This window comes from Podarcis pityusensis (assembly GCF_964106645.2).
Source record: "Podarcis pityusensis genome assembly, chromosome: 9".
NCBI lineage: Eukaryota > Metazoa > Chordata > Lepidosauria > Squamata > Lacertidae > Podarcis > Podarcis pityusensis.
Window position 1 is genome coordinate 59,898,313 of NC_138034.1, and position 18,148 is coordinate 59,916,460.

The window sequence follows — 18,148 nt, forward strand, 5'->3', positions numbered from 1 at the left end:
TTGGACACATCCGTGCAACATCTAGTTTATGAGAGTAGGAATGCTGAAAGAAACATGAATGGTTTCTCCCCCTCCTCTCCTGGTACATTTATTTTATCTCCCTTTCCTCTTGTTTTATTTTCTGCAGTGCCGCTAGCATACAAAAGGGTTACTCCTGAGGGTCACCCGCTTTGTTGCTGTTGTTCCTTTGTTTGTGGGTCTTGTTAGTCTTGTTATTTAGAGGCATAATAGTTTGTATTTCAGTAGTACGGAACTGGGTGGGTGGGAGCACGCCACTCCAAAAAGTAAATGTCAAAAAATACATACCAACCAAATGTCAAATGCCAACCAAACAGATGTCAAAACACTATGGCATTCTCCATTCAAGCATTTGTTACTGCATAAACTCTCACCATTATATATCGAAAAGGCGAGTCGGAATCCCTCTGCAGCTCATGCTGAAACACGCAAAAGCCATTTGGCAAAGGCTGAGCCATGAACTGGCAATGATGAGCTCCTTGCATTCCAAGTACCTGCCATAGGCAGCCTATTGTGTAGGAACCATCTGCTACCTGTGGGAAGCCTGGTTAGAATGATAGTAGAGGATGATGTGTTTCATAGCTCCTGCACGACACACTGAGTGCCTTGGGAACAATAGGATGTGAACATGATCATGCCTTCATTTGGCACTGGTTTGCAATCTCAGCATGTGTTTGAGAAGCTTCACGATTTTGTTTTCCACATCAAAATCCCCTCGGAAACCGATACATGGCCATTTCACCATACGCCTCCCCCAAGTGGATGTGGGAATTGGCTCTCAAGAAAAATGGTTGATATTTGATAATAAAAACAATAAGACAAATGGAATGGTTCTGTACTCTACCCCTAAACTAATGCTTTTTTATGCTTATCCTTTGGGAGAACCATATATCATGGGTGGCACTAGAAGGCCTGATTCTGTCTTCAGCCACTTATGTGGAATATGGGTACAGGAAATGCACAATGAGATGAGAGTAAATGATTCACAGGAGGAAAATGCAACATGGAAATATATGCCACTCTGCATCATTGATTTGTTGGGGGAAAGAATGTCAGAGAGTATGGGATATGATACTGGTTATTTCGCTTACTTTTGTAATGACAGCTGCAGAAAATGATACAGACCAGTTCTGTAAGATACACAATGTGGTATTAAACTGAGATGTCCCCCAAACATGGCACAAACACCACTGTGACTGACCACATCTTAAGTAAGGACTCTGTCTTGGGAAAGATACTATTTTTCTGCATTATATAAAGTAAAAATGATAGTGATCTAATCCACTGGTGGATGAACAAGACTGTAGAACAGATTTCACAAAATATGTAAATAAATATATTAAAAGTCTAAATAAAAGTGATAGATATATGCTCAAAAGTATAGGTACAAAATCTTAAGAGCGTGGTTTCTAACATATAAAAACAAACACTCTTAATTTATATATACCTATATTTCTTGTAAAATGTCTGTCTGGATTTAGTGTACAGCTATATGAATTTGTGTACTGGTGTATTTTATTATTACGTCCAAAAATCTTTCCTTATCCCCATGACACTATATATCAGACTTTAAGCAACGGAGTATGCATTGCTTCTAAAATATGAAAACTGACAATTGTGATTAAGAACCTCAAAACATTGACTAAACAATGTTGTCCAAGATGAATTTGTGCTTTGAAACATAAGGCACATTTTTTCAGGCATGTGGAGGCCAATTTACAGGTGCTTGCTCATGACTCACTTAATTCTGTTTCATTAATAAATAAATTAATAAACTAGGAGTATAAAGTGACAGTAATAAACATGTGATGACAATTACATCCAAAGGAATGTTGAAAAATGTGGTGTTATGGGGAAAGGATATTGTTATGAGCATTTCAGAAACTCCCAGCTTTCTATTTGTGCGTGGGGTCTTTGGTCTTTCATCCTTTCCTCTAAAGGAAAAAACAATATCCTTCCTCTAATGGAAGAACTTGCTCTCTTTAAGAATCTGTTGCAGTGTTATTTGACCTCTTCAACTCCCACATAAGACTGAAATAATTGGTAGAGGCAGATGATGGAGAGGTTACAGCAGTGGTGAGATTCCAGCTATGATATGACTGTTAACTAATTTACAACATTGGATATATTATATCTGATATCTTGGAAGACATAGAAGTTTATCTGCGACCATTAATATACAATGATGCTAAAGAAATCATTTAGGGACGTTTTAATGTTTGAAGTTTTATTCTGTTTTTAGTCCTCTGTTGGGAGCCACCCAGAGTGGCTGGGGAAACCCAGCTATATGGGCAGGGTATAATAATAATAATAATAATAATAATAATAATAGTAATTCCAAATGATAATTGTGTATTGACGTGGTTTCATTAAAGATGAGAAGTCTCATAACTTTTGCATTGTTTCTAAATGACTGCATATATAATAGGAAATTGTGAGTTTGTTGAAACTCAGACAATTATATTAATACATAAAAGAGCAAAGAAGGTAACACCAACTTTGCTTTAAATTGGTCTTCAGCTATAATTTCTTATTTCCACGCCAATTTCTAGAAAGGCCCTAATTTATCATATCAGATGATGTAAACTCATAAAGGGTACAAATGCTATTAGCCTTACCCACACTCTCAAAAGATAACACATACACCCCCAACCCCATTTGCAAGGGCTGCTTTGGAAGTTCTGCAGAAACTTCATGTATGCAGGGATTCATACTTTCTCTTCCCATGCTTCTGTGCCCTTACATTAGGAAAGTGCACAGGTCCCAAACTGGAATGCTGGAACACAGGAAGATTACACCACTGGTCCACTGAATTCAGTAATGACTACACTGACTGACAGCAGCTTTCTGAGATTTCATGAGGGTTTCTCCTAGCCCTACCTGCAAAGCAGTTATTTTGCCACTGAACTATAGCATGCAAATAAACCCAAAATGTAAGGAAAAGAAAGCATGAATCACTTATGCCACTTCTTTCACTGCTTTTAGATAACATGCCAAAGAGTCCTCTTATTTTCAATTGGTGACATTTAAAATACAACAAACAACTATAGCAACTTGACTTTTCCGGATTTGTTTGTTAAAGGAAGGCAGTGCACAGAGACCTCTGAGCCAGAGCTTTATCTACATTTTGTTTTCCTTTTTAAAAGGGCTAAAAACAAAAAGATGCCACAAAATGTGATCTGACCAAAATTAATTTTAAAAGTCAGCAGTTGGACCTACAGAGAAACAACAAGAAGTAGTATTTCAAGGCTGCGGGGATATTTCTCTTTCAGCATTTCCCCCCTCTTTTTTTTCTATTTTCCCCCTGCCATGGCATGAAAATAGATTAATGATGTACAGCAGAGTTCTATTGACTTTGCCATCACCCCAGGCCACATTCCCATTTCTATGTATTCCAAAAATAAAACATGTAGTGTGACCACACTTGAATGAGAAACGATACTGTTGCACATCATGCAAAGAAATCCCACTGTTTTTAATAATCATTTTTCAGCTTGGCTATTACTAGCTTTGGCTTGCTGGATAGGGATGGCTCCAAGAAAGAACATGTAATCAGTCTTTCTTTGACCTAGGAAGATAATGTGTGTCTAGACATTCTGCACTACCTCAGATCACTCTGGAAAAATAGCTGCTAAAGATGAAAACACTAATATCATCTCAACAGGAGTTTCCCCTCTATAATCTTTCATACCATCTTAACTAACCTTAAGGTACATTCGGTTTGTCCTTTGTAGTATAATAGAAAAACTTGGGGAAAAATGTAAAGCTAAGTTGTTCCTTTCAAGACTGAAGCAATGTGTGTCTTTGGGCAGGGGTAAGCCTAAATTTCAGGCTCCTGTTAAATCATTCCTCTAACGTCCATTCTATTAGAGTCATTTCTAGAAATGCTATCATTTATTCATAATAAAATGGGAGGCTGTCATACTAGAATACTCAGGTTAACTCAGGTTAAAAACTTAATTCGTTCTGGAGGTCCGTTCTTAACCTGAAACTGTTCTTAACCTGAGGTACCACTTTAGCTAATGGGGCCTCCCGCTGCTGCCATCACACGATTTCTGTCCTCATCCTGAAGCAAAGTTCTTAACCTGAGGTACTATTTCTGGGTTAGAGGAGTCTGTAACCTGAAGTGTCTGTAACCCGAGGTACCACTGTACATAATTTTGAGAGGATTTTTTTTTGTGATTCTGAACTTCTAAAAATATAAGCATCTCATCACTAGCAAACCACCAAGATATTGCTGCATGTATTTCAATGCAGAACCGACTAGACTGAAAATGCTGTTATAGAACAGCAACCTTAATGCACAGGTGAAGCTGACCTAGGAATGTGTGGAGATGCCCTGAGACATTTTGGTAAGATTATTAATACCCTTTTTGATTCCCTTGGAATCCCTTGGATGTTTTGCTTAAGTGGGCACCTTTGAATTCACCACAACATTTTGCTTTCAGTGAAGCTAAGTGCCTAGCATCAAATCAGACCCTGTTGTAGCCCCCCCTCCCCGATATTCTGGGATTACAACCCACCCGTCCCAGACAGCATGGCCAATGGTCAGGGATGGTGAGAATTGCATCTAAACAGCCACACGTTCCTCACCCCAGCTTTAGTCAAATAACTCCAAAATGCTATTTGAAAATCAGAAAGTAATATATATCTATATCTCCATCCGTACAATATCACTTGTACACTTGTACACAATATCACCTGCATTATCACTTACATGGCAGGAGGGTGGGGGGGCTGGATTCAACTAAGTTTTTGCACTAGCAGAAGTCAGTGCAATGAGTCCCACTAATGCAGTGGGTCTTCTCCCCTTCTTTTCCTCCCCCTGCCCCGGTGCCCTCAACAAATCTGCTTGAATGGGTTAAGAGAACCCTCCAGAACAGGGTGGGAATCATTCTTTCTGGAAAGGAGACGTGTTGACAGAACGATCTCCTTAGTGCTAAATTGAATTAATAGTAGGTTAGGCATTCTTCTTCTTTAAGGAATATTTAACTTTTTCAACACAAAAAGAAACCACACAGACAAGTAAGAATTAGGAAATCTATTCTCACCTTGCGGATGCCTCTGCTAAGTTCTTCTCCATAGTTGGTACCCAAGATTTCAAAAAGGACATTAGGATTCCCACCATTTTCTGCAAATTCCAGTTCTCCTGTTAAGCCGTTCACTCCTCCCTGGGTGCACAAAAAAGGATGAGCATAAAATTCAGACATAGCCATGTATTAATTTCTGCAAAATATAGGTTTGCAGTGATTGAAAATGTGAAAAAGTTTAAAATGGCAAAATTTAGCCACCCAGTTCACAATATTGTTGCTCCTCCCTTTATGTATGCATGAACTTTTTAACACTCAGAATTGGAGTAAGATATTATTAGTCATATTTAGCAAAATTAAAACCTACTATTAATTCATTTGTAAAAGTAGCAGCTCAGATTATGCCAGGTTTTACAAAGGCCAAGGTTGCTAGAAGGCAAAGCACTTTGCAAATCCTAACCATATCTGCTCAGAAGTCATTCCTATTGAATTCAGTGGGGTTTATTCCCAGGTAAGCATGGTTTGGGGCACAGCCTCACAATCTTTACTCTGGGCAATGCAAATGTTTCTAAGTGGAAAGTCCGATTTGGCAGAATTAGGGCATGACATTTTCTGGTAGATCTTTCTTCTCATTGCTAATGCCAACAGAACCAGTAATGCAAACAGTAGCTTGGTCACTTCAAAACAATGCCTTCAAATTAGCCATTCCTCCAGGCAGCTGGGCCTGTCTTCATTAAAAACTAGAAAGGAAAAGAAAGGCAGTGCCATCAAACCACATCTTCGTGGAATCTTGGACTGTGGATCCCAAGGTAGACTTGCATTCCAATCTGTACCTGGGCTTGATCAGTGTGGCTCAGGCAAGATCACTTTGAAACCTGAATTCAGTCGAACCCATTCCACTCCGAACCCTAGGCTTAAACCTGTCCATGCAGACCTCCCAGGACTCATTCTGTTATATCAAACATGGCAGAGCCAACTGTTGAAGCTTTAACTGACTGTATCACTTGAGAATGCTGATGGGGGAACCACATGCTTGAATGCTTCCCCACACATATAGAAAACTAGTATATCACAGACAAGACTAGGCTAGAGCCCTTCTCCCTGATGCACTAGCTCTCCACATGTAGGGAGCTTAGACATGCCAGTGGATCTAAACTTGCAGTCACTTCTGCGTTTTGAAGAGAGATGGTTTCCAGAGGTTTGTAATACACGCTTTTGAATCAATCAGATCTGTCAAATCTTTAAATGTCTTCAGAGCAGTATAGAAAGGATCGCACAGTACAGACTTCGATAAGACACTGAACAGAAACACAAGGTTAGAATTTTTGTTTCCTCAGCTCATTTTCTCCCTAACCTTCCCCAAACCTCTCACCATCTCTTAGAAGAGTAGACATGCTCAAGATAGAAACTGCAAAAACAAAATGACTGCATTGTGTATTTATTCTCTATCGGTGTCTTCCATATCAAATTTGCCGCATCTACAACCCAAAACACAATTTTTCTTAGCCAAAGCCTAATCGGCTAGCAGAAAAATCAAGTCTTGGCTTTTCTGCTTCATAAATCATCACTCTCCATCACTGACAATAAGGAGTCTGAAATCAGAATGTAGCCGTCAGAGCCATGGATGATGCATGAGGCACCAGGAATACAGCCTCTGCGATTCCCCTTTCCACAGGGCACATGAAAACTTGCTTTTTGTCAGTAACCTAAACAAATGTGACTGGGAAGGCCTGGGGTGGGGGTGGGGGACACAGCCCAATGCAATACTGCAGCATCATTTTTCTTTAGCTTGTATTGTTGCTATCAGCCTTACTTTAATAATTTACATAGATTACAAATGGAAATTGATATTTTTCTAGCACTGCCATTATTTCATATTACCAGCGTGTTCGCGTATTCTTGAAGTGTCTTTACTGACTAATGGGGAAATTGTCAGAGGTTTGAGTAATGGAAAGAGTTGTTTTGCCCCCAAAAGGAAGAAATATCTTGATGGATTCCAATTTTATATATAAAAAGAATGCTGTAGCATTTATTATGGTTCCTGACAATATTTGGATGCGCATGTGTTTATTTTGGGCTCAAATGGTTATTGTGACCAACATTACTTTTGCTAATTTTGCTGGGCTCATATCGAATTTAAAGACGATGTAATTTGCATTGGCCATTTCCACAAGCAGCTTTATTTATGGGAGAACAGAGCCACACAATGGGAATTTGTAATAGCTTGCAGTGATAGAAAATGTTTCCAATAATTTCTCACATGCAAGGGAGGAGAAAAGCATATATATGTGAATATGTGAAAAAAAGCATCCCATTTAAAGTCCAAACAGGACATGGTGCACTTTTCTTCAAAAAAAAGGACGATCACATTATTACAGGGATGGGTGGCAACCATACCCCAGGACTGAGTTTGGCAGTATTCAAAACAACGCGCTTCAGTACCTCTGACTGTATGAAGAAGCCAAGGCTTACAGATTACAAAACCCATTGAAACCAAGAACCCCAAATGTGGTCATCAAAATCAATGATTCCTTATATTGCATAAATCAAATTGTAGAGCTGCAATTACTGAATCATAATCAGCTAATTAGAAGGGATAATGTGGCAATGTGGTCAGTGAAGTATCTCAGTATCCCAGTGTACGGTCCACACAGTGCACTGCAAGTTGGTGGCAATCTTCCATCTATTTTAATGATTCTGGATCACACCTTACTCTCTAATACAAGCTAACTGCTTGGAAAATTGTAGCTTCCTTTAACCAAGCAGCAATATTATATTAATACTGAAAATGGATGACCTCTTTATTTGCAAGTGAAGAGCCACATTTTGAGTAGCCCGATTGATGCTCTGGAAGATGGAGAGGGGAGGGGGGCAGGACACAGAACCACAACAAAGATTTAGCAGCTGGAGTCACACATTATGTGCTGTGCTTTACAAAGAGGCAAAAAGGTCATGTCTAAACTGTAAACTCTTTATCTGTCAAATGCCGAGGGAAAATTAGCCACAGCACCATTAACAAGAGCTATGTCTGAACCTCTAGAAAGCCCAATTGCTATTGTTTATGCGGTTCAGACTCTGTGGGTTTCCACAAGCTAAAAATTGAAGGAGAAGCATTAAAAACCAAAAGCCCAGAGGTAATAGTCTGAAACCAGAAAAGAAATTAGAAATTGATTATTCCCACTAAGGAGCCACAACCAAAGCTCAGCCCAGAATCTAGCCAAGAACATGTGTGAATCGTTACTGCTGCCACCTGGAGTTTTATACACTTGGAGAGCTAACCTTAAGAGCCACTTTTATCTATCAAGCACAATTTTGCTGCAGCTTATTTCAGAAGCAAAATCCCTCCAGGTAGATCGCTCTCCCCCACACCCCGGCTCTTTGAAGTGATTCACACACACATTAGAACAATATATAATATTCTGCAAATTTCATATCTAATATTGTCAGTTGGGGGACTTATTTGGATTATGCTGCCCTTATGAAAAAATCAATTTATTTCTCATCCTAATTGAATTCTGCTTGATGTAACCTGCGTTCTGGGCACAGAAAAAGAGAAGTATAAAAGTGTGTGGCTATTATTTTGCTTCTCTGGGAGTAGCGAATACAATGGCTTAAAAGAAGTCTGAAATCCTTCAAGACAGATGGTCTGCCAAGAGTGACTGGAGGAGCCAAAGAATGGGAGAGCCTTGCCAGATACTAAGGGTGGGGAAAGCATCTCTGCTTTTAATATTTGCGTGGTGAGACCTAGTTAGCCTTCCAGAACTTCAAAACTGTTCATCACCTGGGCACTTTTTCCTGTGGAAAGGCAAGCGGGGAAATTTGTCTTAGGAGAGGAATAAGAGATTCTCTTTATAAAGAATAGGCATCCTGGGGCATGGGGAAGAAGGTGGTAATTGAAGTGTTCTGGTTCAAAGTAGAGATAGATCAGTCCATTTCTGGTCCATGTCACTCACGTTCATTCATTCATAAGTCTGTTCTATCCCCTCTTCACATTAATTTAATTTTTAAAAATCTGCATGAAAACCTGCATTTAAATAAGTGTGTGTGTGTTTGTGTTGTTTAGTCGTTTAGTCGTGTCTGACTCTTCGTGACCCCATGGACCAGAGCACGCCAGGCACTCCTGTCTTCCACTGCCTCCCGCAGTTTGGTCAAACTCATGCTGGTAGCTTTGAGAACACTGTCCAACCAGCTCGTCCTCTGTCGTCCCCTTCTCCTTGTGCCCTCAATCTTTCCCAACATCAGGATCTTTTCCAGGGAGTCTTCTCTTCTCATGAGGTGGCCAAAGTCTTGGAGCCTCAGCTTCACGATCTGTCCTTTCAGTGAACACTCAGGGCTGATTTCCTTCAGAATGGATAGGTTTGATCTTCTTGCAGTCCATGGGATTCTCAAGAGTCTCCTCCAGCACCATAATTCAAAAGCATCAATTCTTTGGCGATCAGCTTTCTTTATGGTCCAGCTCCCACTTCCATACATCACTTCTGGGAAAACCATAGCTTTAATTATACGGAGCTTTGTTGGTAAGGTGATGTCTCTGCTTTTTAAGGTGTGTGTGTATTTGAATGCATATATTTGAATGCATTTCTAAATGTACTTCTCTCAAAAGACACACTTCAAAAACATTTATCTAAAAATATGCATATTTTAAATACATTTTAATAGTTTTTGTTTGAGCCAAGTACATTGCAAAATTCAGAGAAGTGTGAAGTCCAAAAGAAAGCTATGTACAGATTACACTAAGAGACGCAGAGCAGGTCAGTTCATATTGAAATCCGCAAAGAACAAATGCAACAAGAGCCTGCTCTTCCAAATGCACTTGCTTAGGGGCTACCAACATAGATATCCTAAGGCATTTTGGTGTTTGGGACAGACAATCCAAATAGAAACCTCAGGTTTGTTAAAAGACAGTCAGTGCAGCAAGGGGGTTGGAGGGAGAAACAGGATTCAACTCCCCACTTAGTCAGGAAGCTCACTTGGTGACCTTGGGCCACTCAGTCTCTCAAGCCTGACCGACCTCACAGGAATTGTTGTGATGGTAAAACAGAGATGGGGGGGGGGAATGTACACCCGTTTGAGCTTCTTGAAGGAAAGGTGGGATATAAATGTAATATTAAACAAAGATAAAACATAACTATAGACAAAATAATTGATGCTTCGTAGTTGTAACGGCACCTCAAAATTTGCCAACTGAGGACAGGTAGGATCTACCTGCTACTACCCAGTGAGAATCAGCCCACAAATCATAATATGATCAAGGGAAAGGAGTATGAAATAACTATATGCATTGTTGACTTCTCATGGTATTTATAATTATATGTGTTTTTTTAATTGTCAGTGTAGACCAGGCACCCCCAACCTTTGGCCCTCCAGATGTTTTGGACTACGATTCCCATCATCCCTGACCACTGGTCCTGTTAGCTAGGGATCATGGGAGTTGTAGGCCAAAACACCTGGAGGGCCACAGGTTGGGGGTGCCTGGTGTAGACCACAGAAAAAGTTTCATACTGTGAGAACAATCAAGTGCAAGTCTGAGATGAGTCAAATAATATCTCTGTAGTTTTGTCAGGTATATACTGCAGCTCATACTTGTAATCCCATATTATAAAATTGTGATTCTGTGGCTGGTTCCTGCCCTTAAAAAAACAACACACATTTTAAATATGTCTGAAGGGAAATGAAAACACCGTAAATCTGTAAGTTCTGAAATCTCCATACCTTTTGAATTGTTCTGAAGAGATTTCACTACATCCTTCAGATACAAAAAGGTGTTGTTGTTTTCATTTTGTCTGGCCCTTATTTGGTGCTGCTTTCACATCGTATCTGGCTAGCTATTTCTCTTTGCGTGGCAAGGGAGAATTGCCTCAGACAAATTAATCATTACTCTGAGTGACTGCTGCAAGGTGAAAGGAGGAGTTTGTTTGTTTGTTTGTTTGTTTTATTAATTATCCTCTTTTAAAATGGCAGAACATAGCAGGAGACAAACTGGAAATGTTAGCCAGGCTGACAGGGCAAAGGATTTCATAAACTCTGGAGTGCAAAATTATCATGCGTGCAAGTGGGTTGATGTTGCACTGACAGAAAGAAAGAAAGAAAGAAAGAAAGAAAGAAAGAAAGAAAGAAAGAAAGCATTTAAAACAGACAGAATGTAGCCCAGGGGTCGGCAAGGTTTACCTCGCCTGGGCCGGTTCACTCCAGCAGAGATGCCTCTGTAGGCCGGATTGTGTGCGAACATGAGTGTGCGCGCCCACAATTTCCGGCGTCTGCATCTGCGGAGATGCGATTTCCGGCACAACAGAAGCGAGTCCCTATGCCGCGCTGTGCCAGTTTAGTGTAGCACGCGGGGACTCGCTGAGCAGGTGGCTCGGTTTGGGGGTGGCTCGGGGGCCGGTTAGTTGACCCCCGTGGTTATCCCTGATGTAGCCAATAGCTACCTCCTCTTACTCCCAGGCTTTTAGATGTATCCACACAAGTGTCAGGCATGGGCTGGATGAGGAAGGGTGGTGGGTGCCGCTTGCCCAAGAGACCCCAGGGAGGACACAGAAGATGATGTCTTAGACCCTGGATCATGGTGGTGGGACACTGAAGAGCAACCTGGGGAAGGGACGAGCTGGGAGGTGCTAGAAGCAGGAAGTATGAGTGATCAAGGGGGGGGGGGTCAGAAGAAGGAGGGCCTTCCAGGACAGAGTTAGAGGCTGAGAGTCACAGTGTGAGCACAGACTCAGACAGAGAGGAGTCAGAGGTTGTCCTTACTACCAAGCAGCAGGATAGTCCCAGTCCTGCTGGCTCCTTCCACTCTGACACCCGGCTTGAAAAGAGTCCTGCTGAGACTTTCCCTCTCAACTCATTCCTTTCTTAGACAAGCTCTCTCAGACTGTCTCCCGCTGCCTAGTGTTACCAAAGAGCACAGACTTGGTCTCAATTTAAGGGTGTCCCATGCTAAGGATAGCCAGGGTGGTGCCCTCCAGTTGTTGCTGGACAAAACCTGGTCAGCTCCTGCCAACATGGCCAATGGTCAGGGATGACAGGAGTTGTAATTCAACAACATGTGGAGGGCACCACAATGGCAACCACTGCTCCAGCATCCTTAAAGCACACCTAAAGCACAATACCTTAGTTTACTAAGAATGCTGTGAATTATAGGTCTGTGAGGGGGTGAACTAAAGGTCCCAGGATTCTCTGGGGGAAACCATGTGCTTTAAAGGTGTGGTATGGATGTGACAGGAGAAAGTTTCTTCACCATAAAAGTAGAAAGAGTTCAAAACACATTTCTAAGTATCTGAAGCAGCTCCTGTATACAGTTGTATGCACAATTATTAAGTGGTTCTGATTAGGATGGGTATCTGTCTAGAAAAAAGGCGAGTGATCTGCCCACTATTTCAGTGCTTGTTTACTGGTGGAGGTGGGGTTAGTGAAAGTCAAATTGATTAACCTGGAATAAAACACTGTTATCTTGCATGTCATAATGACTTGTTGGTTCCTGCCTCTCAAAAAATAACACGAGCATTTCTGTGCTTTAAAATCTCTGCAGGCCTAACAAGTCCACAACCATATGGCTGATGTGGACAACCAGCTGCTTCTGATATTCATGTAGTACTAAACGCCCCACAGGCAAATACTTTCCCCAGGATATAGGTCTTGGAACACCCATTCACAAGAAGGGCCAGCACTTGATGGAAATCAAGTTTCCACATAATCTCTGTAAGCGCTTAGTGAAAATCATGGTCTTGAGAATCCACAAAAGAATCAAAGCTCTTGAGGGGGAAGGAGGGCTTGGACAGATCCTTGATGTGACACACTCATATTCCAAATTCAGATTACAGAGTGCTGCAAAATGTAGGGAAGAGCAACAAACAGAATGTGGTTTTTTAAAAAATAAATCAACAATTTAGGAAACAAAATGAACCCACTAGAAGCCCAGAAGCAGATGTGTCAAGAGTTATGAATTAAGCTTTCCATGTCTGTTTGAACAAAGCTGTGGGAGGGGGAAGAAGACACAGTTTACCAAAATGTGATAGCAACAAATAGGAAAAACAATTTTTTTTAAGGCAAAGAAGGGCAGGATCTGAAGTACCTTCTTGATGGTATCCAACATGGATCTGCCTCCTTGCCATGGTTTTGAGTTCTTCCTAATGCACGTCAAGCTAGCCATGCTGTGCCACTTCCGATCCTCCAGCTTCTTATGGAAAGCGTTCGCCAGCAAAAGCACAGTATCATATATGTAGAGGTTGGTAATCTGTCAAAGAGATTTATTATTATTATTAACAAATGAATTGTGAGCAGCTAGCACACACATGCAGGCAGAATTCATCTGTGGCTTGTCCCAGCTGTCACCACTCAGGCAGTCAGTAGCTTAAACGCAGCCTCACAGCTTGGAAATTGGCTGAGTCTAGGAGGCGGCATATGAGTTAATTCAGCTTGCATTTTTCAGCATAAACATGTTGGAAATCCTCTAGTTTAATGCTGTGCCAGAATCTGTCTCCTGATTTCTCTTAAGTGTTCTTCCCTTGTGAAAGAAGTCTCAGTTGTTGTTCTTCTTCATACCCATGGTACTTTAGAATTTCTGAGGGGGTTGAGTTTTGAGCTTGTTGTTATTAGGTGGTTGAGAGTGGTGTGTTTTTCCTTACAGCAAACATTTCCCCAGCATTCTGCAGTCTCCTCCATTACCTGTACTTCCTAATCTGGAAAAGTCTCATTGGAAGAGTCTTCCCCTGGGCTTTAATTGAAGGGTGGGCACCTGGGAAGGCTGCAGAGAACAAATGAAAGAACAGACACAAGTGCTCTTGGGCCTCCTCAAAAGTGAGGTAAGCACAGCAAAAGCCAGATTCACCCATGTGAATTTCACCAAAATATTCTCTCTCCTATGATAATTTTCAAATGCAATTTCTTTTCTCATTAATTGATGGAGGGTGGTCAGGGAAAAAAATGTGGGAGAAAATTTTGGCACAACACCACTCTTTATTTCGTATTCCCTTATTCCTGGGTACTGTAGTTGGTTAAGGATGCTGAGAGTTGTTAGGATAATGCTGTTCCCCTCACAAAAACACAATTCCCAGAGTTCCATGGGAAGAGGGATTGATCATTAAACCATTCTGCAAATTGTAGCTCTGTGAGGGGAATAGGGTTCTCCCTTAACCGACTAGCGCCTCCAGGATTCTTCGAGGAAAGTCATGACTGTTTAAAGTAGTGTGATGCTACATTAAATATGTAGTGCAAATGGTGTCTAAGTCATATCTATGTAAGTACTTAAGAGTGTTAGACTTGGACCAGAGAGCCCAGGGTTCAAATCCTTACTCACCCCTGAAGCTCATTTGCTGACCTTGGGACAGTCATTATTTGTCAGCCTAAAATACCTCACAGGGTTGCAATGAGGATAAAATGGAGGGGGATAATTATCTATTGCGTCTTAAGCTCCTTTGAAGAAAGGTGGGCTATAAATATAGTAAGTTAAAAAAATTAAAACTAGTAAATAAAATAATTCATGAATTCTACCAGTTCATCTGCCATGGTACAGGCCTGAGGACTGGCTCTTTGTGATAGGGATTCACACAAGTAAAATCAAGTCCATAATGCAGCTGCCTCTCAGTTGCCAATTGTCTATCTTTACCCTCACTTTAATGGCCACTTTGTAATACTATTATTTAAACATGGAAAAATTAAGACTCCTTTGGTTAAAGCAATAATTTAATTAATTTTAAAGCTGACAATTTAATTTATTTGAATTTTTTCCTCTTTTAACATATGCTCCTCTCACCTGTCGCTGGGAAGGTCATAAATATGGCCTGAGCAATTGAAATACCTGCTTTGTTATGAATTAGCTTTGGCATCTGTCTTTGGAAGGCTTGGCAATAAATCCCTTAAATCAGGGCTTGAAAAAACGTTTAAAACTTCCAGGAAGCAAAGACAATAAGGCTCTAATTGACACATAAAGGCAATAAGACTGCACTTGGCATATAAATGACATCAGCTTCCATCACCATCATTTCCAAACAAATTGACTTTTTCCCCCTTTTCCTTTTAAATGTAGTGTCTTAACTTTGTATAGGAGGAATACTGAAACACCATCGCAGTTTGTATTGATGTATATACTTGTTAATTTAGGAGCAATTTTGCAGTGCATCTATCAACTGTTAATAGGACTCTAGAGAACAGTGATCAGCAGACATTAAACAGATATTTTAAGCCTTTACCAATAGTTCAGGTGAGTACTTATGGCATTTCCAGTCACCAATAATTCATATCCAAGTTAATTTCTGCATCTCCAAACTCTTTTTCCTGTGACCTCAGAAGAACGCTCTGTTAATCACGGTAACTCCAGAACACGCTATATGGTGATTATTGAAAGATTGCTTCATATATTTATTGCTCTCACACCTAATCAAAACAGGTTTCTTAACGCCAGTATAATTCACCTGAAGGCACTGATTTAATGCACATTTCTCAGAAGCCACAGTGTTCTGCTGAGGGGGAATGAGGGCATGACCAATAACGACCTTGCTAAGAACCAAAACTATAGAGTTTTTAATATTTGATTTTTGGGAAAATTCAGGAGGAAGGAGAAGCATGTATATGGTCAATCTTAGGGTGCTCACGAAGCATAATCTGGAGGAGAGGGGGGAATGGCACAGAGATCAGCAAAGAATGGAAGGAAGTAGATGTGGTATGAAGTACAGGTACAGTGTTACTGTACTTACTTATGATTTGAAAAATAGTGTTCCAGCCTGACTGCAGGCCAGAGGCACCCTGGGCAAGGACTGGAAAAACCATGTGGAACAGAAAATGACTGGTGACAGGCAGTAAGGTAGCACACTAGGAATATGGAGAGCCAGTTCCAAGCAGCCTAAATAATAGTGCACATTTGTAGTCCGTGTAGTTATGACCACTTGGTTTCTTGAAATCAAATGCTTTACCATGATGTTTTAAAAATCATACTCAAACATGCAAGAGTTCACAAAGGAAAGCAGAAATTAAAATGAACTCACAAGTTTAACTGAGTTTATATCCCAATCAGGACCTGCAAATTGATAGCTTAGGGTATACAATATTCTTCTGGCACATGAGAAGTGGAGGTAGGGGCAGACATTGGTAATATGCTGCCCTGTGTGAGGCCATTTCATGCCCTCCTCCCAGCCCTCATTGCACCATTTTAAGCCGTGCTTTGAGAAGGAGGTGCAAGGCTCTGGTAGGGTCCTAGATTTCCCCAATCTCCTTCGCAAGGCCTGGTAAGCACTTGCCCAGCTTTGGGAAGGAGGAAGGAGGGCTCTAGGACCCCATCAGAGCACTTATACCTCCTTCCCAAAGCCAGAAGATGCCCTCCTCAGCTGCACACCTGGTGTAACGACACCACTTGCACTGCCCTAAATCCACCTCTGGTGGAGAGACTTCCATTGCTGCTATAACCCACATAGGAGGCGCATGCCTCACCCCAGGGTCTGTCTGGTTAGTGTGCAGCAGGAAAGCAATAAGGACAGTCTACCTCATAGCCTTGCTGGTTCTTAAAACTGACTGGACGATCAGAGTAAAATTGCTTTACTCAAATGTTTACACTGTGTAATCACCTTCCCATGTCTGGTCTGAAAGTATCAGTTCATGGCAGTCTTCTCTATACTGGTGCTCCCCCAGATGTTGCTCTGCAACTCACATCATTGCTTATCATTGCACACAGTGTCTGGGATTTATTTGTTGTATTTATTCAACGAAATGTAAATACCACTTGATTGTAGTAAAACATTTAAGTGATTGACAGGAGTTATAGTCCAACAGCATCTGGAGGGCAGCAGGTTGGGGAAGGCTGATCTAGAATAACATGGGAAGAACATTTATCAGAAATACCTGCTATCTTGTCAGAGTCCCTTACCTCAAAAGGCAGGGGATTTGAATTATAGAATGGGAATCAATGGTTAGCTCATTTGAAAAGAGAATTAAGAGTCTCAAGTGAGATTTACAGGCCTTCTACAGTGGTACATCGGGTTAAGAACTTAATTCGTTCTGGAGGTCCGTTCTTAACCTGAAACTGTTCTTAACCTGAGGTACCACTTTAGTTAATGGAGCCTCCCGCTGCCGCCGCACCATCACCGTGCAATTTCTGTTCTCATCTTGAAGCAAAGTTCTTAACCTGAGGTACTATTTCTGGGTTGGCGGAGTCTTTAACCTGAAGTATCTGTAACCCGAGGTACCACTGTAGTATGTTTCACCTTTAATTGCTGATTGTTAGCTGTGTGTGGTGTGATATGGCAATGATGTGGCTTGGTTTGGAATTGCGAGGCTGAAAAGAACACCTCTCCCTAAATTTTATTAAAGTTGAAATCAAGGCTAGCCAGAAGGTCCAGACTTCATAAAAGGTTAGCAATAGATAGATCACAGATTAAGAATTGAACATTTACGTACAGTGGAACCTCAGGTTACATACTGTCCTCCTTATGAACGCTTCAGGTAATGAGCTCCGCTAACCTGGAAGTAGACGCTCCCGATTGTGAACTTTGCCCCGGGATGTGAGCAGAAGTCACGTGCCGGCGGCGTGGAGGCAGCGGGAGGCCCCATTAGTGAAAGCACGCCTCAGGTTAAGAACGGTTTCGGGTTAAGAACGGACCTCCGGAACGAATTAAGTTCTTAACCCAAGGTACCACCGTACTCAGTTTTGCACAGATACCTACCCTGAAGAAGCCATTTGGAAATGGCGAGCTTCAAAGCTTTCAAAATAAATGCTGTGATAAGCTTTGCATGATTCAGAGGAAGAAGCTTATATATGCCAGCATTTTTAAGAAAAATCATAGGAAGATTTTCCCCCTCCTGCAATTCTTGTATAGGGATAAAAGGGGCCTGGGGTAACCCATCAAATTAGAGGACACAACTATACACTCCATGCTGTGTTCTCACAGCTATGCTGGTGCCAACAGTCTCAAATCTTGATTACATGGAGCTTCCGACTCCTATTGACTGAAAGTGCAGCAAATGACCATTCGAAAGCCACCAAAGAAATATTCTCTGTAACCAATGTCAAAAGGGACATAGAGCAGTTGGGCAAAGAAATGTGATGGGGTTGTGTCAAATATGAACTGAACACTGATGAAATGAAAGCTAGCCCTGCAGATCTGGCAAAGAGGATA

General features: G+C 41.2%; 1 protein-coding gene across 7 annotated transcripts in view; it reads right to left on the reverse strand.

Moving 5' to 3' along the window:
• The window catches only part of GRID2 (glutamate ionotropic receptor delta type subunit 2), an 847,049-nt gene that overhangs the window by 282,428 nt on the left and 546,473 nt on the right, over positions 1-18,148 (reverse strand). For all 7 annotated transcript variants that reach the window (XR_013990460.1, XR_013990461.1, XR_013990462.1 and 4 more), the window contains exons 7-8: positions 13,117-13,278; positions 5,070-5,189 (exon numbers count right to left, since the gene is read on the reverse strand). Coding sequence is in view for 4 of the 7 variants with exons in the window: in XM_081020726.1 (XP_080876852.1) it covers positions 5,070-5,189; positions 13,117-13,278 (282 nt within the window). In the remaining 3 variants the exon portion in view is untranslated. The remainder of the gene's footprint in view (positions 1-5,069; positions 5,190-13,116; positions 13,279-18,148) is intronic.